At 37.2% G+C, this 25,920-nt stretch overlaps 1 protein-coding gene across 1 annotated transcript in view; it reads left to right on the forward strand.

Annotated features, from left to right (window-relative positions):
• MUC6 (mucin 6, oligomeric mucus/gel-forming) overlaps positions 1-25,920 on the forward strand; it is a 60,436-nt gene that overhangs the window by 11,810 nt on the left and 22,706 nt on the right. Inside the window, exons 5-28 of the mRNA XM_026850477.1 lie at positions 593-680; positions 1,816-1,925; positions 3,781-3,988; positions 6,185-6,307; positions 7,263-7,383; positions 8,287-8,425; positions 8,589-8,693; positions 9,041-9,113; positions 9,373-9,510; positions 10,325-10,486; positions 11,091-11,185; positions 11,809-11,941; positions 12,851-13,100; positions 14,254-14,306; positions 14,412-14,521; positions 15,279-15,430; positions 16,162-16,303; positions 16,777-16,887; positions 19,526-19,711; positions 20,155-20,394; positions 21,313-21,469; positions 22,245-22,388; positions 22,829-22,891; positions 23,892-23,939. Of these exons, the coding sequence (XP_026706278.1) occupies positions 593-680; positions 1,816-1,925; positions 3,781-3,988; positions 6,185-6,307; positions 7,263-7,383; positions 8,287-8,425; positions 8,589-8,693; positions 9,041-9,113; positions 9,373-9,510; positions 10,325-10,486; positions 11,091-11,185; positions 11,809-11,941; positions 12,851-13,100; positions 14,254-14,306; positions 14,412-14,521; positions 15,279-15,430; positions 16,162-16,303; positions 16,777-16,887; positions 19,526-19,711; positions 20,155-20,394; positions 21,313-21,469; positions 22,245-22,388; positions 22,829-22,891; positions 23,892-23,939 (3,151 nt within the window). The remainder of the gene's footprint in view (positions 1-592; positions 681-1,815; positions 1,926-3,780; positions 3,989-6,184; positions 6,308-7,262; positions 7,384-8,286; positions 8,426-8,588; positions 8,694-9,040; positions 9,114-9,372; positions 9,511-10,324; positions 10,487-11,090; positions 11,186-11,808; positions 11,942-12,850; positions 13,101-14,253; positions 14,307-14,411; positions 14,522-15,278; positions 15,431-16,161; positions 16,304-16,776; positions 16,888-19,525; positions 19,712-20,154; positions 20,395-21,312; positions 21,470-22,244; positions 22,389-22,828; positions 22,892-23,891; positions 23,940-25,920) is intronic.

The following is a 25,920-nucleotide window of genomic DNA, read 5'->3' on the forward strand; positions in this document are numbered from 1 at the left end:
GTAATAAATTGTCTGGGAGATTTACCAGCATTGCTATCACACATATAACAGGAAATGCTACTGTGATGGGTGCACACTATATTCTTCATATAGTCAGATTATTTCCTCTGATCTACAGTTTTCATAACAAATCATTGATTGTAGCCAGTAGTAATATTACCACTTTACTTTCCAGAGCAATAGATAACTGAAGAACCTTCTTCTGAAAAAAGTGTTTTCTTCCTGTAACCTTCAATTTCTTAAGAGAACAAACCTGAACCTTGTGCTCTGTCAACAATGATCAAGGAAACACCATCATTTCCTTTTCTATTTTTTCTTGCTCTGTAGAATATTATCCCTCCCTAAATTCTTTGCAAAAGTCTTAGAATCTTATTCTTTTATTATATCAAAAAAATCACAAGGATCACTATCTGCCTATTGGGAAAAGAAGTTATTGCTTCCAAAACTTTTCCTCCAGCCAAATCAGTGAAATTAATGAGAAGGATCACCTTTAACTGGATTCTTAAACTGAATTTGTTTGAGAAAGGTGATGCTGTATTGATAATTTTATGTAGGGTGATCCTTTTAAATCTTTTGTTTTATTTTATTTTAGGTTTTGGCTGAAAAAAAGTATATGGGGAAAACCTGTGGAATGTGTGGAAATTATGATGGTTATGAATTGAATGAATTTGTGAGTGAAGGTAAGATCAAAGGACAGGTCAATGGAAGGAGAGCTAGTTAAACTGAGTCAAGGTGGACATTTAATACGGTACTAACATTGCTCACTCAGTTTCAGAATTGAGTAAAGCACGTCCATAGGTCACCCACACACCTGTTGTATGATTATGCACACTACTATTTGCTATGATAATATTGTGTACTCCTCAGACAAGTGATAAGAACTCATATTTTAGAAAAAAAAAAAAAAGTGGTAAGGATCACAGTTGCTCTCACTTATCTTTCAGAACAGTCTAGACATAGCAAGGCAGAGTGAGGGAAAATATTACATTAAGCAGAAGCAAGAATGAGGTTACAATAAAAAAGACATAGTGGACAACAACATCAACAAGTAGCGTGTCACAATAAGGGTGAATCTTTAGAACAAAATAGTTGGTGCTGTGGTCTTGACCTCTGTGCTATATGTGGTTTGGGGGGTTCGCTTCAGAGTCACTCTAATCTGGTGTGTTGAACTCATGCCCATGAACACTTGGAGCTCATTACACATGCTCTTGGAGCATATCTGGCTTGGTTTCATCTTAAAGAATCTCTGTAGGACAAGACCACTCCACATTGGAAATCAGATTGTATGGAGTGGGGATGTTTGGAAGATTTACTTTAAAAGCACACTGCTAATATGAAGTACAGTGCTGCTGTGGAGACATTAAAATGCACAGTAAACTAATCTCACCTCATCACAGACAGATGCAGTTTTCTGTACACATCACAGTTCTAAAAAATATACAATATTTTTGGGGTTGTGATGAGTTTTCCCATGTAGGGGAAAATATAAGAATGAGGGATGAGGAGAAGAGGCATAAATTAACAGCTAGCAAAAGATAACACAGCTCTCAGAAAAGAGTAGCAGCTGGTATCATGTAAGGTAGTAATGTGATAGATTAGGAAACAACTCAGAGAGAGGATCAAGGTGATAAAAGTATATTTTAGTGAATAGACTCCAGGTAAAGCACAAAACAGATAGTTGTTATCATCAGGAAGATTAATTAGTAGGACCTTTCACAGTTAAAGAGTAGAATCTCAGTTTTGCTACATCACAGCAACAAGTAAACAAATCCATGTGGGCTTTTTCCTGACAAATTATAACCCTTCGATTTACAGGTAGATTGCTGGATACATATAAATTTGCTGCTTTACAAAAAATGGATGATCCATCAGAGATCTGCCTGTCTGAGGAGATACCAACTTCCAACGTTCCTCACAAAAAATATGTAAGAAAGATCTTGGCTTTTCTGCAACGTGATTCTTAACAGAGGTGGAAAGATAGGTAGAAACGAACCAGAGAGAGACAGTGGAAACTTACTTTCATGAAAATGGATAAAGTCAAAATTTATATAGGATGATATGAGAAAGAAAAAGAATTCTTTGCATTTTGAAAAAGGCCCATGGGCATTTTTAAGGCTGGATTTATATTGCTCATATAAACCTACCAGCATTTAGCTCACAGCTTTCCGAAATTTGATGCAGGTCAGCACAGGAAATTAATCTCACTGGTTTCCAAGTTTTAAAGAACTTTTTATTGAACAACTAGAGACCTGACATTATAAGCTATACAGACTTGAAGACATTCAACAATGCTTTAAACATATTGCCATATACAGGGCTCATAACAGGGACAACCACTATCAACTCCTACCACTTCCAGTCCTAGATGAAAAGATCAGTGCACCTGAAACACGATGCATCCATTTGGTAGAAGCAAAGGACAAAAGGGCTTCTATTTCTTAGATTTTGTGGATATGGGAATCAAATCCTACTTAGGATGATCCTGTTAAGTTGTTTCACCAGGAAAACTCACATTTTCATTCCCACACTGATTTTACAGAATCACTGAGTGATTTAGCTTGGAAGGCATCATTTCATATCATGGAGCCCAACCCCTCTGTTCAAGCAGGGTCAATAAGAGCAGGTTGTCCTGGCCAATGTCCTAGGAGGTTTTGAGCAACTCCTGAGTGGATCTTCCAGGATGAGGAGATGGAAACTCTACAATTTCTCTCAGTAACCTGCTCTTTTTTCTGCCTAGGAGGTCATAAAGTCACCATATACTTAAAATATACCTAGAAATCACCATATACTTAATGTCAACCCTAATGGCTGTCCTCTGGAAAGCATTTCACTTTGTATAGATCATGCTCTTTCTTTGGTTTTGTTTGTTCTTCCTCACAAGAACATGACCTTACTTCAGTAATTCTCATGTACTTACTTGTATACAGTATATAGGTTACTGGTAATTACAGAATGCTTAAAAAGTTTTCATTGAAATAGGAGATTTTTCTTCCTTTTTCCTTAATAGCTTCATCTTATTTTTCTAGCAACACAAGAATTTCTTAGTTTGAATATAGAAACCATTCCCCTTGCTAAAACGTTTAGCTTTCATACCACAGAGAAAGAGCCAGCTAGAATCCTTCTGAGATTCTCCTTTTCCCAGAACAGAAAAACAGAGAAACATTAGTTTTGTAGCATCTCTTTTACAAGAGCAGCAAGAGTAAAGGAGTTTCTGTGGGCACTGTGAGGAAGATACTTTTCTGAAGAAGGCGGTTGTATATATTACTTGTATTCACCCTGAAAAATTGCTCCGATCTGGTGGAGAACTTCTGTTGGCTGGGAGGTTTAACTTTTTTATGTTGTTCCTCTTTGAGACCTTACACTGCAGTAAGCCACATGATAGGCAATACAAACATATCAAATGTTTGCCTAGAGGGGAATGACTGTTGCTATCTTCACATTGAGGATGTTTGTTTTGGAACGGATTTCCATGAGACAACATACTGCCTGCCTTTAATGTTCTCAGCCATTTTTAAGGGTCCTGAAAGAATGACTGAATTTTCAACTCAATGAGAAGTGGAATTACTTCAACATATCAAGATCCTTCTAAATATTATACAACGGATTTATATTCCCTTCTATTCATGAATTTCTCATGTATTTTAAGTTAAATACATATTACTAAACTGTAGGGGGAAAAAAGGCAAACAAAACAAGAAAATTATAATAGTGATACTGTAATGTGTTTTCCATAGGGGGGGAAACACTACTAGGAACAATTTTATTTCTCTTTTTATTTAGGCCATGATCTGCTCTCAGCTTCTTAACTTGGTATCACCAACCTGCAGTGTGCCAAAGGATGGGTTTGTCGTTCGTTGCCAGCTTGACATGCAGGACTGCAGTGAGCCAGGACAAAACAACTGCACTTGCTCTACGCTGTCAGAGTATTCAAGGCAATGTGCTATGTCACATCAAATGGTGTTCAACTGGAGAACTGAAAACTTCTGCTGTGAGTTCAAACGTTTTATTCACAGAAGATTGTACTTTGCTCTATCTTACACACAGAGAGAATGATGATTAACTGGAATTTAAATCAACTGATAGAAAAATTTCTACTGTCTTAAATCAAACACATCATTTTCTTAAGAGAAAAACAGTGGTCTTTGGTAAAGCATTAATAAGAAGAAGGGAGCATGAAATGTAGCTCCTACAACTAGATCAGTGACCATAAAAGAAAGAAATATCCACCAAGTGAAAACTTGAATTTCTACCTTCTGACAGGAGGCTGTTCTCTCTTAGTACAGTTTTTTCGTTATGGTACTTAGCAAATTAGCCAGTGAAGACACAACTTTTAAATGGCATCTGAAGTCTTTGAACCTTTGAACCTTTGAACCTTTTGCTAACAACTGCCAGAGCCCCTTCTATTCACAGGAGATTTTCAGTGGTCCTTTTTCAGACGCTCAACCTTCTTAATTACAACTACTCATTGGAAGTAAATAGGAAGCAAATTGGAAGCAAATCTTGCATTACTCTCCAAGTTGTACATGATTGGACACACTTTTTTTCAAGTGCCTGTTTGTTATCAAAGTTCTGATTCACTTTTTGCTGTCTTTTTGAACCTACTTGAAACTTCAATCTATAGTCAACGTTATGTAGCAGGATTCATTGTTTTATAGAGAACATACTGATCATAAAAAAATTAAAAGTATCTTAAACAGTCATTGTTGTTTCTAAAACAACTCACACATTAAATTACCAGAGATGCAGCTCATGTCAAAAAAAGATGAGCTTTCAAAACTACCTTGCTTAAGCATATCATTTAATCAGAAGCATGTCATTTAATCATATTTTGATTTATCCTTTATATGAATATATAGTGATGGGCAGCAAATTCATAAAATAAGTTGCTTGACAGGAATATATTTCTCCTTATCCTTTTATTCTAACTCTGTTTCAAAAATCTTTAAGATTGGCTATCATTTAGATTTTAGCATAAGAATAGTGAAATCCCATATGAATTATACTCCTGAAGTCATTGTTTGCCATAGTCTGTGGTCTCACCATTGCTACTTATGAGGCCTTGCATCATTTTGCCATCCCTCTATCTACAGTGCCGTATTCTATTCTCCTCTTGATCTTCACATACTGGTGCCACTCTTCATTTTCTGTTTTGTATTTAGCATTGAGTTTTCTTTCATTCTTTCATCATACTTACTGAAAATGTTCCCTACTAAGCTCCCTCATTATCCCTGACACTTTAAAATTGCACCTCTTTCTAAAAAAATTTTTCTCCTCCTCTTCTTCAAGGTTACCCATCTTACATAAATCAGCAATTTATTTTATTCTTCAGTTGGCCTGCAATTGGGTTTAATCCTTAAAAACTGTAAACTCCTCATGGCATTTTATAGATTCAGATAAATATTAGTAAGACACTGTGTGCGTTCACAGGACTGTACAATAATTCTTACTAATCGCAGTAAAGTAATAGCCTAGTTTTCTTCAAGAAATAGCAGTTTTCGTGTTGCCCGTTGACCATTACTAGGACTGGTAGTAAAGCAATAAAAGGCAAATCTTAAAAAAATAGGGGAATGGGAACCCTTATTTCCCCAAAAAAAACAAAGGTATGAATCTAAGAATTGGCAAAAAAATACCAAATATACAGAGGTAATTAACTTTTTAATCTTTATTGTTTCTTTGTCAGCATCATCTCTAACTACCTTTATTTCCCTACCTCACATATTTTTACTCTTCCAGATAAGGAAAAAAAAATCTCTGCTTGAATTTATTACACAATAAAACATGTTCTGAGTTTCATATATTATAATTGCTAGGTAGCTGCATTTTGAAAAGCAGATAATGTCTGAAAAGCAGAGACTATACGGAAGATCAAGAGTTATATTCTTTAAATCCTTCGAGTACTACAGGAAATCTGATTTGTGGTAGTTTATTAGGCTGCAATATAACCTGTTGGCCATTCTTCAAGCTTCTGAAAGGAGTTTCTAATAGATAGGGAATGAAAAATTAATAAAAGCTGGAGTGAATATGATGGTAATGATGAATACTGAGATGATGAAATGAGCATTGAAGCAGGATAAGAGATTATTAGTGTCAGAAATCACAAGGTCTTCTCCGTCTTAGGTGGTAGATGAGAGATTATTCTATGTTTACACTTTAAAAATCTCAACACTTTCACTGTTTGTTGCAGCTGTGGGAAAATGCTCTGCTAACCAAATCTACGAGGAATGCGGTTCTCCGTGTATTAAAACCTGTTCCAACCCAGAGTACAGCTGTTCCAGTCACTGTACCTATGGTTGCTTTTGTCCAGAAGGTACCATTTCTGTATTCATCATATCCTAAATGGCCCATACAAATGTTTTTGGCATATATCCAGTCAAGTGGAACAGACTTCTTAATAATGAACTAGCAGTGCATTTCAGGGCATTGTGCTGCTAGAACTGCCATTTCTCAGGTAACAGAATATAACTGGAGTCTCAAATAGTCATGATCCTTAAAGATCTTTGGTCACTATTTGCACGAACAGAGCTGTGAAAGCATTTTTCTCACAAGACTGTGATACATGAGGGGATAATTATATGCTGCCTGCCTAAAGTCCTGTACAGTAACATACAGTGAGTAAGTTTATTTCCTATCCCAAAGAGATATCTAGCCTTTCAGGGCACCAGCAAGAGGTAGCATACCTCAGAGAAGTTTTGCAATATTATGGGCATTTTGTAAAATCCCTTTAAAATTGTTCAAGATTAATTTCCTACAAAAATGATAATTATGACTATCATTTGCATTGTTTCTTGAAATCTCAGAACCGAAATATCCTCCAAGGTTACTGTGACATGGGTATTTACATCAATATCATCACCATTTTATAGCAGTCAGAAGTAATGTGTTGTGAGCTACATATTTAAAACTAGACTTAATACTCTAGGAAATAGAATGTGTCCTTTCTTGAAAATTCCCAACTTAATTGGAATGTCATAGCAAAAACAAAACAAACAAATATCATTGAAGCTTACTGGTATTTCAAATTAAGTTCAGATTTTGAATTAAGACAATTGTCTGAACTTTCATGTACTGAAGTAGCCAAGCAGTGTTATCACTTGTAAAGAGTCAAGTTTTATTTTAATTAAGAGAAAATGTCCTGCATGTTATATCTCTAAGTATGGGCACTGGCTGTGCAAGAATAGCATTCTCAAGCTCATTGTGGAAGGCATTCAAGCTCTAGTGCTAAGTAAGGACACAGAAAATATTTTGTTTATCTGCTTTGGCAGGAACTGTTCTTGATGACATCTCGAAGAATCGAACATGTGTTCACATTAAGCAGTGTCCATGTACATTGAATGGCAAAACCTATGCTCCTGGGGAGACAATGAAAGCAGCATGTAGAACCTGGTGAGCAGCAACAGCTACTTTCATCAGAGGATGAAGAGTATCCTGACCCAGCAATTGGAAAATTTGGATCAGTTTTCCAGAAGGCAGCTGCAAATGTGTCATACCATCTCTGAGGCCACCTTCTCTGAGTGGCACAAATCACATATTTGTAACTAAAAATGTATAAGTCTAATTTCTTCATTAATCTGTGCAAATATATATGCTCCTTCAGGCCACACAAAACAGTAACGTTTTTATCTCCTTTGTGAAAGTGGACATAAAATTAGTACAAAACAAATATCCAGTATTTACACTTTATTTCTGGCAATCTCAACATTTCTGATCACCAAATCAATGCTGAAAACCAAATTTCTGGTTTGCAACATAAAATAATTACTTAAGACAATATTTTTAAAATTTTGATTTCTTTTTTTTTTTTTAATTGGAATAATCTATTTTTGGTGCTACTTCTCTTTTTATCATAATTCTAATAAATAAATTAAAGGATAAATAATGGAATTTGATCCCCAGAACTGTAACAATGAACGCACTTTCCATGATTACTCTATTCAGGAAAGTTTACTGATGATCCATACAAGAGCTCAGCAACTTTGAATTAAGATGAACAACTTCAACTGGTATAGATAGACAAAGAAAATCAAAGCATAGAAAGTATAAAGTGGTACAAATTACGTCTTCCATTACTACGAAGTAGCTGATTATTTAGAGCATAAAGAAAAGACATTTCAAACCAGCAGAAATAACAGTTCAGAATGTGTATGTAGGTTATACTGTGTTCACTAACCAATTTTTGCATGTTGATCACCTACAGCAAAACCTCCAGACAGGAGGATCAAATCCTCTGCTGGTAAATAGTGCCTTGGTATGAGAATAACCTTACACAGAATTTCTTGTTTTCCTCAGCAAATGTACGATGGGTCAGTGGAACTGCAAAGACTTGCTCTGCCCTGGAAGGTGTTCACTGGAAGGAGGTTCTTTCATTACCACATTTGATTCTAGATCATACAGGTTCCATGGCGTTTGCACTTATGTTCTTATGAAGGTAATTTCCTACAGTCTAGAGACTCATACTGTCAAATGGGTATATTTTAGTCTCCCTTTGGTTTCCTAATGGAACAGAAACTGAGGTTTTCCTACAATACACATTTATTCTAGAAATCTTTGTTATTCTGACACAAACTTCCCTCTTCACTATTTTCCTCCAGAGTTCCAGCCTGCCACACAATGGAACACTGATGGCTGTGTATGAAAAATCTGGTTATTCTCATTCTGAAACATCACTCAGTGCTATAATTTACATATCTACGATGGTAAGTACTCCCTCCACAGGTTCTATCCAGCACTTCAGTAACCAGATTAGCAAAATATTGAAAGTCATTGCTGATAGCCTGAACTGAAACATTACTGGGGATAGATACTAAAGATATGTTTCAGTTCACGCATACACAATAAAGTTCTCACTTGCCACATCAACTCAGGAAGTTGGAGTATTTTCAAAGTGAAAACTGAAAGCAGCATGGAATAAGATGTGAGGAAAAGCTTGAATCAATCTTTCCCTATTGTATTGGTCACTGACAACACAGTTATTTAAGTTAGAAAACATATAAATACCATCAGTACAAATAATTACTTCTGATTCCATGTCCTTTTCTTACAGGACAAAATTGTGATTTCTCAGAATGAACTCCTTACTGACGATGATGAACTTAAGCGGCTACCTTACAGATCAGGTAAAGAAAAAGTGAATACACATAAAAGTCAAATTACATTAGATGTCTGTTTTACACAATCTAGCAACTTCTCTCTTACAATTGCCAGTAGAGAGGAAGGTTAAAATATTTCCCATTGCACCTGTTCCTCTGTGGAGAGTTGTGTGTGGAAGAAGACTTGTAGACAGAATGCTAGAACACTTCCATATGCATTAAAATCAGTACTTTGCAATATCCTATGGATCAAAATCTCTATTTCTAAATATCCTTGTTCTTATAGGAAACATCACTATTTTCAGACAGTCTTCAATGTACATCCAAATGTATACAACCTTTGGGCTGGAGGTTGTAGTGCAAACATCACCTGTGTTCCAGGCCTATGTGAAAGTTGGATCACAGTTCAAAGGAAGAACCCTAGGTAAGAAATCGAGTCCCCTTGTGAAGGAGAAAATGTAGGTAGTGTAATTTTGAAAGCTTAGTACTTAACCTTTAAGGAATAAACTTTCTTATCTGGATTCAAAGAAAAGACAACAAAAATACTTGCATTAGAAAACGATATTATTTTTGCTAATAGCATTAAAATTAATCAAAGAAATTAGATGGGTGACATTTTTCATGTGTAATATAATGCTGTTTTTCACAGGTGTGTCTGTTTCAGTATGTGCTCTACTACACAATGAAGGGGCAACAAATCAGTCTGTGTGGTCTCTACATCTTGGAGCACAATATTCTTTGATCGTAGTGCACGATCACTGTAAACACAATGATTCTAAGAATCTAAAAGCTTTTCAGGTGGTAAGCACCAGACGGAGATGTTTATGCTTATTGCACAGCGACATTAGCCACAAAGGCATATCCTGCATTCTAGTTATCTATGGGGAATTATAGAGAGGCTTTAGTTTTTAAAAAGGTCTACATATATGTCATTACAGATTTTATATACATAAGAAAACGTGTAACAGCAAAAGTGTTTCATGTTCTTTCTCTTTTACATGATTTAAAGCCACTAAAAAAGCCTCATTGTATAGAAGTGGACAATCTTAACTTGAGAAGGCAGAGGATCAGTGACTGTGTACATAATTAAGATTTTCTAGCTACTTGATCTATAGAATTCATTGACACTCCATGTAGAAATTCTGAATCATTTTTTTCACTATTATAGAATGAAACACAGGCCATTGGGTACACATTCTTTAATTTTCAGCCATCCCTTGGATTTCTGATGTTTTTAGGTTTGTGTGGCAATTACAATGGAGACACTACAGATGACTTCATGACTAGCATGGATATCACTGAAGGGACAGCCTCCCTGTTTGTAGATTCCTGGAGGGCGGGGAATTGCCATCCTGCTTTAGAGAGAGACACTGACCCTTGTGCTTTGAGTCAACTGAACAGTAAGTAGATGATCCTCTTGTAACTGATCTTTCCAGCTAGCTTTGCCTGACACTGCCATAAACCCATATCAGGGGAATGAGAGAGTTTGAGAGAAGCAGAGACTGAGATGTTTGAACATCACAAATTCTGTCACCAAGACATCTCTGATTTCTAGAACACATATCTAGTGAAAGCTTATCAGATCCCATTTTAGAAATCTGGGGCTGAGATGATGGATGAGAGGGGTTTGGTGATACTTCCAGTGAAATTGCAATGTCCATGGATGTCAGTGTTGCTCAGCAGGACTGTGACTGAAATCCAGGCTTTGCCTTCTCAAGTCGCTATTGCTATTGGTCTTGGCTTGTTTGTTTGTTTGTTGTTTTTTTTTTTAAAAAAAAAAAAAAAGTCCTACTGAGTTATTTGAAAAAAAAATGTAGTCTGCAAGATAACAAGCTAAGAAGTTGTCCTTTTGTTCAATCCATCATTGCCAAAAGTTCAGCTAGATTAGTGTGTCCACTTTTTTTAAAAATTTCTGTTTATTTATTTATTTATTAATTTTTCATTTTTTCATTTCCTTTTCCTAAATTTCTCTGTTTAATGTCTGTGATTTACTTTCATCATTAGAAATATCTGCTGAGACTCACTGCTCCATTCTTACCAAGAAGGGCACAGTGTTCGAGAAATGCCATGCTGTGGTGAACCCTATACCTTTCTACAAGGTAGGAAATTATGACAGCCCTTGTACAGAGGGTGTTCGAGTATGGACCCGAATGTGCTCATATACACTATCCCACTCATTTGGATCAGCAGTGCATGGCAGCTAAGGAACAAGTGTGGTTTGGAGATTTATGTCTCCACAACACTAAGAGTCTGTTTGTTCACAGGCACCCGTCCCACCTCTATGAATCAGAAGGTATTTTTGCTCATGTTTCAGTTCTCCATGTCAACAACTTTAACTATGCAAAGTATTAATTTTCCCATATAACTGAGCTCATTATATTTGCCAATCTCCATAAAACATTTTGAAAAATAATAATGAAAAGCAGTGAAGCAAAGGCATTTTTTAGGTGCTAAGTATGTTTTATTCCTGTCAATCAGGTAGTTATCTGATCTTTTTCATCAGTTTTAGTTATGCAATATGTGTTTCGCATGATTTACCTCTGCAATTCAGCATAGAATCGTAGAATCATAGAGTCATTTAGGTTTGGAAAGACCTTTAAGATCATTAAGTCCAACTGTAAACCTAACGCTGCCAAGACCACCACTAACCGTGTCCCTAAGCATCATATCTACAAATGTCTGCTCCGCAGTAACAGAGTAATCTCCATGTATTGGGTTTCAGAGATGTGTCTACCAAGCCTGTAATTACGAAGAGACTTTTCCCTATATTTGTTCTGCTCTGGGATCATATGCACGAACATGCAGTTCAATGGGTTTAATTCTTGAGAACTGGAGAAACAGTATGGACAATTGTAGTAAGTAACTGAACCAACTCTTAATAGTCTGCTACCAGATGAATGCATGCATGCAGGTCTATCTGTTTCCATTTAGACTATCCCCATGTTTGATTCACCTATGACCAAACTGAATAAGAGCAAGAACATATTTTGAAAGTACTTGTCAGTCATTAGAATATAACTACTTACTGCTCAAGTAGTCCAACCAGCAGGTATAAAAGTCATATTCCCAGGAGCTGCTGACGTCACAGATGTGTCATAACACAATAAAAACCATAAATGGTAAAGCAGTGTTCTAGACAGTGGGCAGATAATTAGAGTAATGAGGAAAGTAGTGAACAGAAAGAAGATGAAAGCAGAAATGGGATAACAGATAACCAAATTTTGAATATCCTTCTAGTCTGTTTCAGAAATGGGTTGCTATTTTAAGACTACATGAAAAAGATTACTCATATGCTTTGATGTGAGCATGTGGATGCTTCCAGGACTTGATAATTAAGTGAGAGAATAGACAGATAAATAAACCTACACTGTATAAAATGAGAAAGAACTAGGAAAAACTCCGTTTAGCAGATGTGATTTTGTTATTAGACAGCTTAGACATTGACACAAATTTTCACAGTTACTCAAAAATATGTTGGTATTTCTGCAAAGCTTCTCTTTGCAATATTTTATTCCAAGATACACAAAGAAGCAGTAAGATGTTTAACCTTCACAAAACTTCCAAACAGCTACATGGTAGGTGTTAAGTTCTCATCTGTGATATTTTTTGCTAAAGCTCCACATCCACAGGAAGAGAAGCAATAGAAGCATTAAGCATTGAAGCTGTTGACACAATATATGCAGCACATTAGGAGCACAATTATCTTTCACAGGGAAGAGAATAAGTAAATGAAGTTTAACATATACCCTTGTCTTGTTCTACAGCCATTACTTGTACAGGCAATCAAACATTCAGCTACAACACTGAGGCATGTGACAGGACATGCTTGTCACTCTCCAACCGAGCCCTGGAATGTCATCCAACTGACATCCCTATTGAAGGCTGTCATTGTCCTGAAGGAATGTACTTGAACCACAAGAACGAGTGTGTTCGTAAATCTCATTGCCCCTGCTATTTAGAAGATAGGAAGTACATCTTGCCTGACCAGTCAATAATAACTGGTGGGATTACCTGGTAAGTGTGTCAACTTTAAAGATTACAAACTGGGAATGGAGACAATGGGTCTTCAATTGTCTCTGTTGAGGGTTAACGGCAGGAAGCAGCTAAGAACTACACAGTTGCTTGTTCACACCACTTCAGCCAGGTGCAGAAGAGAATCAGAAGGGCGAAAGCAAGAAAACTTCTGCATTGAGATCAAGACAGTTTAATAACTTTCTTTGTTGATAATAAGCAAAAATATGGTTATTTAATAAGCAAAGCGCCATGCACAATCAAAGCTAAGTAAGGAATTAATTCGCTACCACCCATCAGCGGGCAGATGCTTAGACATTTCCCGGAAAGCATGAATTTGGCATGCATATTGGTTACTTGGGAAGACAAGCACCGTAACTCTGAATATCCCTCCTTCCTCCTTCTCCACCTGAGCTTTTATTGCTGAGCATGATGTTATATAGTATGGAATATCTCTTTGGTCAGTTTGGGTCAGCTGTCCTGGCTGTGTCCCCTCCCAGCTGGTGCACTCCCAGCCTGCTCATTGGCGGGACAGCATGAGAAGCAGAGAAGGCTTTGACAATGTCCACCAATAGCTAAAATAACATCATTTTATCAACACTGATTCGGACACAAATCAAAAACATAGCACCATCAGGCTGCTAAGAAGAAAATTAACTCCATTCCAGCCAAAAGCAGTATAGTGTCCTTTACTTTTAAGAGCAAAGGTTTATTTTTTAAGACATCTTTTTTTTTACCCTTTCCTAAAATGCAAACATTTTTTTAATGGACAAAAAGCATTTCACTTACCTTAGGCTTGGAAAAGTTAAGGAAAAAATTAGAAAATAACAAGTGAGATCTGATTTCTAGTAGGAGGTTTTGTCAACAGCATCTGGACAGCTATATACAAACCTCTACAAACCTCAGGAATTATCTAGTGGGTAATCATAATAGTGAATGGCCTACTATTCACTTTCAAAACTGATGTTATTCTGCGCTACAAGAACTAGAGACAAGTTGACTCACGTTCCATTTTGAAGGATGGGGAGGGGCTAATAATATAAATGAAACATTTCCAATTATGAGAAACATGAAGTCATTTTGCAAAAAATTAAAACTTCTTTCTTAGGAGAGAATTTAATTGATTTTTTTTAATTTATTTTTTTTTTACCCCTAGCTACTGTGTTAATGGGAGGCTAAGTTGCACAGGCAAACCTCAAAATCCTGCAGGTATGGGTCTGATGTGGTTTACTTAGAAACATATTCTTTTCCTCTGTGTTGCAAAATTGCTACCTCACGATTTCTCCAATGTTTGTTTTTATTCCTTTTTCCTAGAAAGCTGCAAAGCTCCTAAGAAGTATGTGTCATGTTCTGACAGTTTAGAAAACAAGTATGGAGCTGCATGTGCCCCTACCTGTCAAATGTTGGCTACTGGAATTGAATGTGTGAGTTTCAAGTTTCACAGCTCTGGAATATTTATCCTCCTGAGAGAAGAAGAATGTTCTAGTTGTTACTTAGAACTTGGCGATGTTCCTTCTAGTGAAAAGAAAGGAGATATTTGTTCTAACATGATACAGCTAAACAGATTTCCTTTCACAGACTGTGGATACAAAAACATTACGTATATTCAAGAAGTGATTAAAGTAATTAAACTGCCTGAATTAATGAATTAAATTATATTAAATGTCTAGAATAAGAATCCATTAAGAATTCTTAACTACATGGCTCTCGCCTCCGGCACAGGTACTCCATAAGCTACATGTCACTGGAAAATGACAGAACATGTCATTTATGCTTATTCTTCCCCATCTGTTGCTGATGGTCCCAGGATGCAGGAGACCTAGGCCAAGTGGACTGGTCTGTCCTGACAGGGTTTTCTTATGTGTTTATATTAAGGAAACAGACTAATTGGAAGAATTGTAATAGGCTTCCTTTATAAAGAAACTTCTGTTGTCCTCTGTCTGAAAGATTGGTAGCAACGAAAGATAATTTTTCCTGATGTTTACTATCTCACACAACAGATACATCTTAAAACTTTAGCGAAACTAGTTCAGCTGACTAGATATTAGTACAGGGAAATATCACAAAACTGAAATCAAGTCTAAACTAGAACTTAGTACAGGCTGACTCTTGACACCATTCAGATAAAAGATAAAATATCTCACGTTTCTTCTCATTTTGCAATCTGTTGATCTTTACCAGATACCCACTAAATGTGAATCAGGCTGTGTCTGTGCTGATGGGCTCTATGAAAATCTCGATGGCAGGTGTGTTCCAGCTGAGGAGTGTCCATGTGAATATGGTGGTCTTGCTTACGGAAAAGGTGAACAGATCCAAACAGAATGTGAGATCTGGTAAGAATCACACAGTTTTCTATAGTGGAAGCTCTGTTTCACTGAACTGTACATCTATGTAACAAAAGCGTTTAGTTGATAGGAGAGTAGGAAACAGCAACAGCTGAACAGAAGGAATACAAAGCACAGAGGTGATAAAGAGAAGCTTAACATTTGACAGTATATATGTACAGATAAAAGAGTCGTGGTATTGGCTTCAGAGATAATTTCTGCCATATGCATATCCAGGCATAAGGGCATCCAGTAGGGGCTGTAACTGGAAACTACATAAGGTCAAGGGTTAACAGCTCCACCTAAATAAAGATGAAAAGATAATCGTAGATAAAAGCAACCCCCCCAAAAAAGATTCCTTCCATCTCTTCAGCAACATTCTCAAATTACCTTATTCTCTTTCCAGTAACTAATCTAGTATTAAAAAACCACCACCACCCAAACTACATAAAACAGTGACATCTGTTCTCATTAAGAGCAAAAATAAATGGGTTTTATAGTCTTTCTTTTCTTGAAAAAAGAAAGGAAAAACTACTTAAGATTTCTTCTTTATCATGAATCGATTTTCTAGTCAGTCCATAACTTTTAGTTATGGTTCTTATTTTAACTGTGACTTGGTCACCGTGTACACAAGTCAATTAAATGAACATCTTATCTGTAAAGGTATATCTATAGAAAAAGAAATGGGTTAAGGTGGCATTTCTTTGAAATATCAGTATGGTTTCTCTTCTCACTCCCAGCACTTGCACTAAAGGCAAATGGAAATGTGTTCAGAAATCGAAGTGTTCCTCAACATGTAATCTGTATGGAGAAGGCCACATCACCACTTTTGATGGACAGCGTTTTGTGTTTGATGGCAACTGTGAATACATATTAGCTATGGTAATCTGTCTCTTACTGCTTATTTTGGCAGTCTCTTAAGATGAAGAAATAGCTTGATTTAAATGACTAATGAAAACATCCTTGCATGCATTTACAACTAATAGAGCAATTTGAATCTTTATAAATGCTTTATGTGTTTTTATATTTTCTGTTTATTTCATTACTTAAAATGAAAAGACTTCACTTCTCAAAACCCTTTTTTTTTCACACAGTTACAGCCAATTTTAGATTTAATAACATATTTAAGTTGTCATGATATGTATGTATTCTGTACCAGCCAACTATATCTTTTAGAGAACTGTTATCAGTTTGACTACCAAATCAGAGGTCATGACCTTCCAAAACAGGTACAAAGTCATGACATGTTTAAGCTTTCTTTACTTTTTTATGCTTTTATGTTTTGAGTTGGAAGACTCCAGACAGACTCTACTGGGGTTTTGTGCTTTTTGTGATTTGTTTTGGTTTTTTTTTAGGATGGCTGCAGTGTTAATAGACCTTTTTCCTCTTTCAAAATTGTTACTGAGAATGTCATCTGTGGGAAATCAGGGGTTACATGCTCCAGATCCATCAGCATTTACCTTGGGGTAAGATGTTTATTCTGCTGTTATCCAACTGAATAGCTATTTTAAGCCCCTATCTGCTTCCCTTTTGGAAGATTTAGCTGTGTCTTTGAAGTAATGTTTTGCAAGCGAAATTATGCGCTAAACCTAGAGCATCAGTTTTAGTAGGAATTGCCATCTTTTTTTTTTTTTTCAATCCTCATCTCAATGTTTCAGTCCCTGAACTTCTTGCCTACATAGAAGCCAAAAAAAATTTGAACTTTACTGACTCAGCAGTGAATTACTCAGTCAAAAGATAGTGATTTCCCCACTCTACCAAACTCAGGAAAACAGTAGTATAAAATTGAGGAATTCTCATCATGGATGATGAATGAAAGCTCTCAAAATTTCTCAAAGTCCAGATAATATATCTAGATCTTGCCTGAGATAGATCAGTGAAACTACAGCAATAAGCACTTATCCTCATTTCCACTGCTGTGTGGCAGGTTCCAAACTGGGCAAATTTTACTGTTCTCAGTTCTATGGGACAGTAATGCTCAGTAGTATCACATCATCTTACAGTCAGTCCTTCATTATCCGACAGAGAGAAGAATATGGATGGATGGTATTTTATCCCAAGGAACAGTCACTAGGAGCAGTACACATTTGCCACATTACTGACTAACCACTGGCAGTTTCAGCCAGTCAGTGCTGTGGTGAAAAGTGCTGTGCTGTTTGCTTAGGATCCAGTTTCATAATGCATGCTCCAGACAAATCTTTCTGTTGATTTTCTAGACACTGAAACACTGCAGTATGACAGCAGTAAAGTTATAAGAGTCCACATGAAAGTGGGAAATAGTAAAATACCTCAACACAGAGAGCTATTTGCCCTAACTTGATTATTCTCAGGAACACATAAAAACATATTTCCTCTACTCTGCTGGCTGTATGTAGATGATGATATTATTTCCATGAAATGCAGTCAAAATGTTAGCACACCTAACAATGAGGGTGGAAAAATGACAGATATTTTTGTTTCCCATGAAGATTTGCATATTTTGCATACAAAATAATTCCAAAGGGGTAAAAAAAGCCTGTAAAATAGAATCATAGAATAGAAAAGAATTATAGAAAAACTTGGGTTGGAAGACACAATTAAAGGTCATCTAGTCCAACCTCCCTTCAGTGAGCAGGGACATCTTCAACTAGATCAGGTTGTTCAGAGCCCCATCCAACCTGGCCTTGAATGTTTCCAGGCATGGGGCATCTACCAACTCTATGGGCAACCTCTGCCAGTGTTTCACTACACTCATCATAAAAAATTTCTTCTTTATATCTACTCTGAATCTACCTTCTTTTAGGGGTAAAACCATCACCCCTTGTCCTATCGCTACAGTCCTTGTTAAAAGGTCTGTCCCCATCTTTCCTGTAAGCCCCTTCAAGTATTGAAAGGCCGCTCTAAGGTCTCCCCAGAGCCTTCTCCTCTCCAGGCTGAACAAATCCAACTCCCCTAGCCTGTCCTCACAGGAGAGGGGTTCCAGCCCTCTGATCATCTTCGTGGCCTCCTCTGGACCCACTCCAACAGGCCCATGTCTTTCCTCTACTGAGGACTCCAGCGCTGGACCCAGTACTGCAGAGAGTGGAGTAGAGCACAATTATCCCCTCCCTCAACCTGCCGGCCACACTTCTCTTGATGCAGCGCAGGACACACTTGGCTTTCTGGACTGCGAGCACACATTGCTGGCTCATGTCCAGCTTTTCATCCACCATTACTCCCAAGTCGTTCTCCCCAGGGCTGCTCTCAATCCCTTCATCCCCCAGCCTGTATTGATACTGGGAGTTGCCCGGTCTCATGTGCAGGACCTTGCACCTGACCTTGTTGAACCCCACAGGGTTCACATGGGCCCACTTCCTGAGCTTGTCCAGGTCCCTCTGGTTGGCATCCTGTCCCTCAGGTGTGTCACCACACCACTCAGCCTGGTGTCATCTGCAAATGTGCTGAGGGTGTGCTCAATCCCACTGTCCGTGTCATTGATGAAGATATTAAACAGCACTGGTCCCAGTACAGACCCCTGAGGGACAGCACTCATCACTGATCTCCATCCATACTTTGAGCTGCAACCACTACTCTCTGAAGGGAACCATCCAGCCAATTCCTTATCTACCAAATAATCCGTGCATCAAATCCATATCTCTCCAATTTACAGAAAATGTTGTGTGGGGACTGTGTCAAAGGCCTTAGAGAACTCCAGATAGATGACATCCACAGCTCTTCCCTCATCCACTGATGTAGTCATTCCACTGTTGAAGGCTGATAGGTTGGTCAGGCAAGACTTGCCCTTGGTGAAGCCAGACTGACTGCCTCGAATCACCTCCCTGTCCTCCAGGTGCCTTGGCACAGCTTCTAGGCAGATCTATTCCATGGTCTTCCCAGGCACAGAGGTGAGGCTGACAGGCTGGCAGTTCCTAGGATCCTCCTTTCTCCCCTTTTTAAAAATGCCTGCAGTATTTCCCTTTTTCCATTCACCAGTGGCTTCACCTGACTGTCATGACTCTTCAAAGATAAGTGGGAATGTCAAGACAGTCTGTAATAGCACAGCATCTGATCTTCAGCAATGTGACACAGTGTAAGGAAAATACTGAAACTTGACAAGTTATAACATCCAGCTAAATTTTCTTCCAGAATTTGACATTCATACTGCGAGATGAAACCTTTGCTATTTCTGGGAAAAATCCTGGAGTACAATATCATGTGAAAAAGAATGCCCTTCACCTGATGTTTGATATCATTATCCCGGGAAAATACAACATGACCCTCATCTGGAATAAGCACATGAACTTCTTCATCAAGATCTCTAGAGAAACACAGGTATTGCAGAATAACTTCCTCAGTAACCTTTCCTTCAATTCAGATTGAACGGCACATTTGATGATGGTTGCCTTGACTCTCTATGATGGCAAAGGTTTTCAGAGATGCTACGAGCAATTAATTTCCATCATTATCTTCAAAACAGCAGAGATTTTCCTTAGAGGCTGATTTTTCAGTGCTTACCCTACTGCATTCAGCTAAGTGCTTCTATTTTATACAACTGCATGGTCTAATTTGATCTCTAAAACATGACAGTTTACATTTTAGAGAAGAAACACATTCATCCACTGATGAACAGAACCTCATGCAGAAAATGCTAAGAATGTATGGGAGAGTATTTGTAGATCACATTCACTACTAAAGCACAGGAAATGCAATAATCAAAAGGGAAAGCGAGTAATTGTCACTTGCTGAACTGACATTTCTGCTTTCATTTAATCTAGGAAACTATATGTGGTTTGTGTGGGAACTATAATGGCAATATGAAAGATGATTTTGAAACTCGAAGCAAGTATGTGGCATCAAATGAATTGGAATTTGTCAATTCTTGGAAGGAGAATCCTCTCTGTGGGGATGTCTACTTTGTAGTGGACCCCTGTAGCAAGAACCCTTATCGTAAAGCATGGGCGGAAAAGACATGTGCCGTCATCAACAGTCAAGTCTTTTCTGCTTGTCACAGTAAGGTAAGAATTGATTTGGCCTTCTTTTTTTTTATAGACATAATCTGTATTCTTATAAAATGCTCACACTTGATTTTCTCTTCCCCAAAATGTTTTAATAAAACATATAAAAAATGTTTTATGGCTCTCATTTATGTTATTAATCTTCATCCTTTTTTATTTGTACTTCACCAGCCCTTTTTTTAAGCATAAAAGCTAAGTATGACATTAACTGATTAGTTAAGAATATCAAAGTGAGAAACGAATGAAGACAACTATCAGAAATTAGTCAGTCTGTTGATGTTGCCGGATACTGATCAATGCACTGTTTACTCTTTTGAAACTATTTAGCCTTTGTTAGAAAACCAAACGTTAAGAAAAGCCTTGTTCTCAACAGTAAGTCAACAGCATTACTTAGAAGATGCAGATCAGCCCAAGAGCAAGCATCAACTTTTCTATTTGTTTTAAATTGTCCACTTTGTAGAAATGAAAAGATCTCAAAGTTCTTCAGAACCAGGCCTTCTGAAGGAAAATCACTGTTTTCAGGAGGTGAAAACAAGTGAGAAATGATGATAATGCTGCAGTGCTCATGTAGATCTCTGAAGGGTGTACAGCTGATGAACTTAGACACGTGCCTGAACGGAAGTGGGAGTTTGGAGTGTTTTTAGATGACTATACATAATATGTTCAGGACTAGTATGAATTTAGAAATACATATCTAGCAAAACATCATCAGTTTCTGTTGTTGATGTGGAGACAATTACGTTCTTGATAAAAAGATTTGTATGAAATGGGATTGTAATTCCTTTGGTAAGCGTTCAGAGGAAATCCTAGTCACTCTCACTTAATGGAACACGTATTGTTTAGCCCAGGGAAAAACACCTGCTTAACAAATAGGCACAAATAATCCTAGAAAATTCATTACTTCATTTTCCAATGCAGGTGAATCGTATGCCCTATTATGAGGCCTGTGTTCGAGACTCTTGTGGTTGTGACATTGGAGGGGACTGTGAATGCATGTGCGATGCTATTGCAGTATATGCTATGGCATGCTTAGATAAAGGGATCTGCATTGATTGGAGGACCCCTGAGTTCTGTCGTAAGTTTATTTAAGCTCTCTTTAAACAGGTTTAAGAGATGATGATGATTATGATTATTATTATTATTATTATTGTTATTATTATTGTGAGTATATTAATATGGCAACATAGGTAATTTCTTAATAAGCATTTCGTAAGTTATATTTTCTTTATGGAGAAAGAGTTGGCTTCAGTCACATGGATTTTGAAATCTGTAGTTTTCATCTGTGCTAAATTAATCAAAATATTATATCTCTTTTTGCCATGGAGAGAACAAATAATGTGGTCATAAAAGGCAGACTCTTTCCTCTGTCACCTCTGAATAGTGAACTGTCAGTTTGTCAGCAGAAAGAGTATGATTTTTTAAAAAAAATGTTTCATTTTAGCTGTGATGAAATCAGCATCTGTGTAGATGTCAAGGAAATAAAGACAGCTGTGTTGGCTAGAACACTGTAAAACAGGAAAAACATATCAAGGTGTTTCAGAACACTGTATATGGAGGAAAAAAGAGTGTGTTATAAATCAATGCTAGAGTTGTCATCTTTGATGGTTTCTTTTCAACATTTCACTATTTTATGCATTAAAAGTTGTGGAAATGTCTGCATAGTGCACTTGCAAAAAAAGAAACTGACTTCACTGGAGTGTAAATTTCAATTTACATCAGAAGCCAGTAATTCAGTGACAAATTTTTTTCAAACGTTTTTTTTGTCCTCCCTTTAGTCCTTTGACAATTTAGTCTTTTGCCATTAATTTGAAAAATTCTGATTTCTCTCTTGCTTTTACTTTTTTTTTTAGCTGTCTATTGTGAGTATTACAATTCTCATAAAAATACAGGAAGTGGTGATGCTTATTCCTATGACTACAACAACGACAACTGCACCTGGCATTACAGGCCTTGTAATTGTCCAAATCAAAACTACAAATATGTCAACATTGAAGGTAATAAGCTGTAGTAGTGTAAACCTGGAAACAGAAACATAGTCATTTTTTAAATGGTGTTTTTTAGATCAGTCATATCACAGTTAAATAATGGTATTCCAATTGATGCCATCTTTGAAGCAGTTGTAATGATCTTTACCTTACTACTACTGCTTAAATACATAATCAGTTCACTAGATCAAAAGAATATGCTGTACTTAGGTAAGAATTAGGAGTTAATATTTTAATTAGACAAATAGATATAGTTGGAGAAACCAAAAAAATTACTACATAGACAGACCCTTCTTCCGAGGATATCATTGGAAATGCTTACCTGAATAGATGATGTTGCAATCAATACAATTTTTTAGTAACAAAAATGTAAGATATTAGATTATATATAGTACAAATTAAATGCTCTTCTCTGAGAAATAAAAAACAAACTGTTCCCCTTTCTTCAGGCTGTTACAACTGCTCTCATGATGAATACTTTGACCATGAGATGGGAGGATGCATGCCATGTGGTAAGCAGTAACCTATATACTCATTTTCTTTCTCTACAGTAATTGGAAAACAAAACTAAAACATATGTGTTTTCTCAGAGAAGGTATTTTTCCTAGTACCTCTCAATTAATGAGTGTTCATCCAAACATAACTTTCCTTCAACGTAACCCCATTACTGTACTGTTAGTATATAAAACTTCAGCTGACTAATAAAGAAATGAAAATAACTAATTTAAAAAAAAAAAATAAGGTAGGGAAGGCTATAATACAGAAGCTGGATGACCCTGACTGATTTGAGTTAGCAACATGAAAAGTTACATTCATGGTAAACGTGGGTCTTTCTGAAAGTGTATTGGTGTTGTGATCTGCATGAGGGCCTGCCCCAGCAGAGCTGTGGGTCTCGGATACATTCAACAGCTTTCATTTAAAAAAATTAGAATATATAGAAGAGGCTCAGACCTAGGTAACAGAATTTACTTAGTAAATATCTTTTTAGAGGGCTTTTTTAAAAAAACATATATAATTTAGTTATTTTAACTTCAGGTTTTTTATCATATGGTTTACTTCTATGAAAATCTATTTTATTAAATATTTGGTTTTTTTATAGACTCTAGTTGCACATTTTGGATTTTCATGCAGATGTAAAAACATTCAAGGACAATTTTTTTCATATTACAGAATTCTAACTTGTATAACCATGATCTCAGCTAGTGATCTCATTTACAGACAGAAAACATGTTTCCATTATCCCTGAAAAGTGAAGTGCTCTTAAGCATAAAAATCATGAGAAAGGTAGCAAAACCTCATGTTCATTATTATTATTATGAGATATATTGATTTCTTTATCAGTTTAAGTCCTTTGATGTGAAGTTTACCACTTAAATATATAATGTAAAGCATTTTCAGTAATATCTCACTAATTAACACAATCCTTTGAACCCAATCTGTAATTTGTCTTATTTGAAATATTTTAATATGCTTTCATTCACACACTTAACCTCTTCTACCTTTACACAACAGGATATGAAAGCACTACTACCACACCAGAAACACCTTCACCTTCAACAGGTTAGTTTATATAGTTGACCAAACTAGTACTTAGACAATGAGGTATCTCCTGATATGTGTTTATGAGGTAAGCAGTATCCTTTTATGCATGATATAGTAGCGTCACCAGTCTCAAATGCGTAAGATGCAATGATGAAAAATAACTTAGTACCAGTTATCACAAAATTTTCCCCAGAAGTATTTGTTAGACATCTTAAGAAAATCAAATACTGGGAGAACATTGTTTCCTGGGTATACATAAGCACTTCCAGATATCATAATAAAATACCTCTGTCACTGAATAGGACTTCTGTCTTGGCTCTGATGGACAGTGGGATTGAGCGCACCCTCAGCACATTTGCAGATGACACCAGGCTGAGTGGTGTGGTGACACACCTGAGGGACAGGATGCCAACCAGAGGGACCTGGACAAGCTCAGGAAGTGGGCCCATGTGAACCCTGTGGGGTTCAACAAGGTCAAGTGCAAGGTCCTGCACATGAGACCGGGCAACTCCCAGTATCAATACAGGCTGGGGGATGAAGGGATTGAGAGCAGCCCTGGGGAGAACGACTTGGGAGTAATGGTGGATGAAAAGCTGGACATGAGCCAGCAATGTGTGCTCGCAGTCCAGAAAGCCAAGTGTGTCCTGCGCTGCATCAAGAGAGGTGTGGCCAGCAGGTCGAGGGAGGGGATAATTGTGCTCTACTCCACTCTCGTGATACCCCCTCTGCAGTGCTGGGTCCAGCTCTGGAGTTCCAGTAGAGGAAAGACATGGGCCTGTTGGAGTGGGTCCAGAGGAGGCCACGAAGATGATCAGAGGGCTGGAACCCCTCTCCTGTGAGGACAGGCTAGGGGAGTTGGATTTGTTCAGCCTGGAGAGGAGAAGGCTCTGGGGAGACCTTAGAGCGGCCTTTCAATACTTGAAGGGGCTTACAGGAAAGATGGGGACAGACCTTTTAACAAGGACTGTAGCGATAGGACAAGGGGTGATGGTTTTACCCCTAAAAGAAGGTAGATTCAGAGTAGATATAAAGAAGAAATTTTTTATGATGAGTGTAGTGAAACACTGGCAGAGGTTGCCCATAGAGTTGGTAGATGCCCCATGCCTGGAAACATTCAAGGTCATGTTGGATGGGGCTCTGAACAACCTGATCTAGTTGAAGATGTCCCTGCTCACTGAAGGGAGGTTGGACTAGATGACCTTTAATTGTGTCTTCCAACCCAAGTTTTTCTATAATTCTTTTCTATTCTATGATTCTATTTTACAGGCTTTTTTTACCCCTTTGGAATTATTTTGTATGCAAAATATGCAAATCTTCATGGGAAACAAAAATATCTGTCATTTTTCCACCCTCATTGTTAGGTGTGCTAACATTTTGACTGCATTTCATGGAAATAATATCATCATCTACATACAGCCAGCAGAGTAGAGGAAATATGTTTTTATGTGTTCCTGAGAATAATCAAGTTAGGGCAAATAGCTCTCTGTGTTGAGGTATTTTACTATTTCCCACTTTCATGTGGACTCTTATAACTTTACTGCTGTCATACTGCAGTGTTTCAGTGTCTAGAAAATCAACAGAAAGATTTGTCTGGAGCATGCATTATGAAACTGGATCCTAAGCAAACAGCACAGCACTTTTCACCACAGCACTGACTGGCTGAAACTGCCAGTGGTTAGTCAGTAATGTGGCAAATGTGTACTGCTCCTAGTGACTGTTCCTTGGGATAAAATACCATCCATCCATATTCTTCTCTCTGTCGGATAATGAAGGACTGACTGTAAGATGATGTGATACTACTGAGCATTACTGTCCCATAGAACTGAGAACAGTAAAACTTGCCCAGTTTGGAACCTGCCACACAGCAGTGGAAATGAGGATAAGTGCTTATTGCTGTAGTTTCACTGATCTATCTCAGGCAAGATCTAGATATATTATCTGGACTTTGAGAAATTTTGAGAGCTTTCATTCATCATCCATGATGAGAATTCCTCAATTT

This window comes from Athene cunicularia, assembly GCF_003259725.1.
Source record: "Athene cunicularia isolate RWA chromosome 5 unlocalized genomic scaffold, athCun1 chr5_part2, whole genome shotgun sequence".
In the NCBI taxonomy this organism is placed as follows: domain Eukaryota; kingdom Metazoa; phylum Chordata; class Aves; order Strigiformes; family Strigidae; genus Athene; species Athene cunicularia.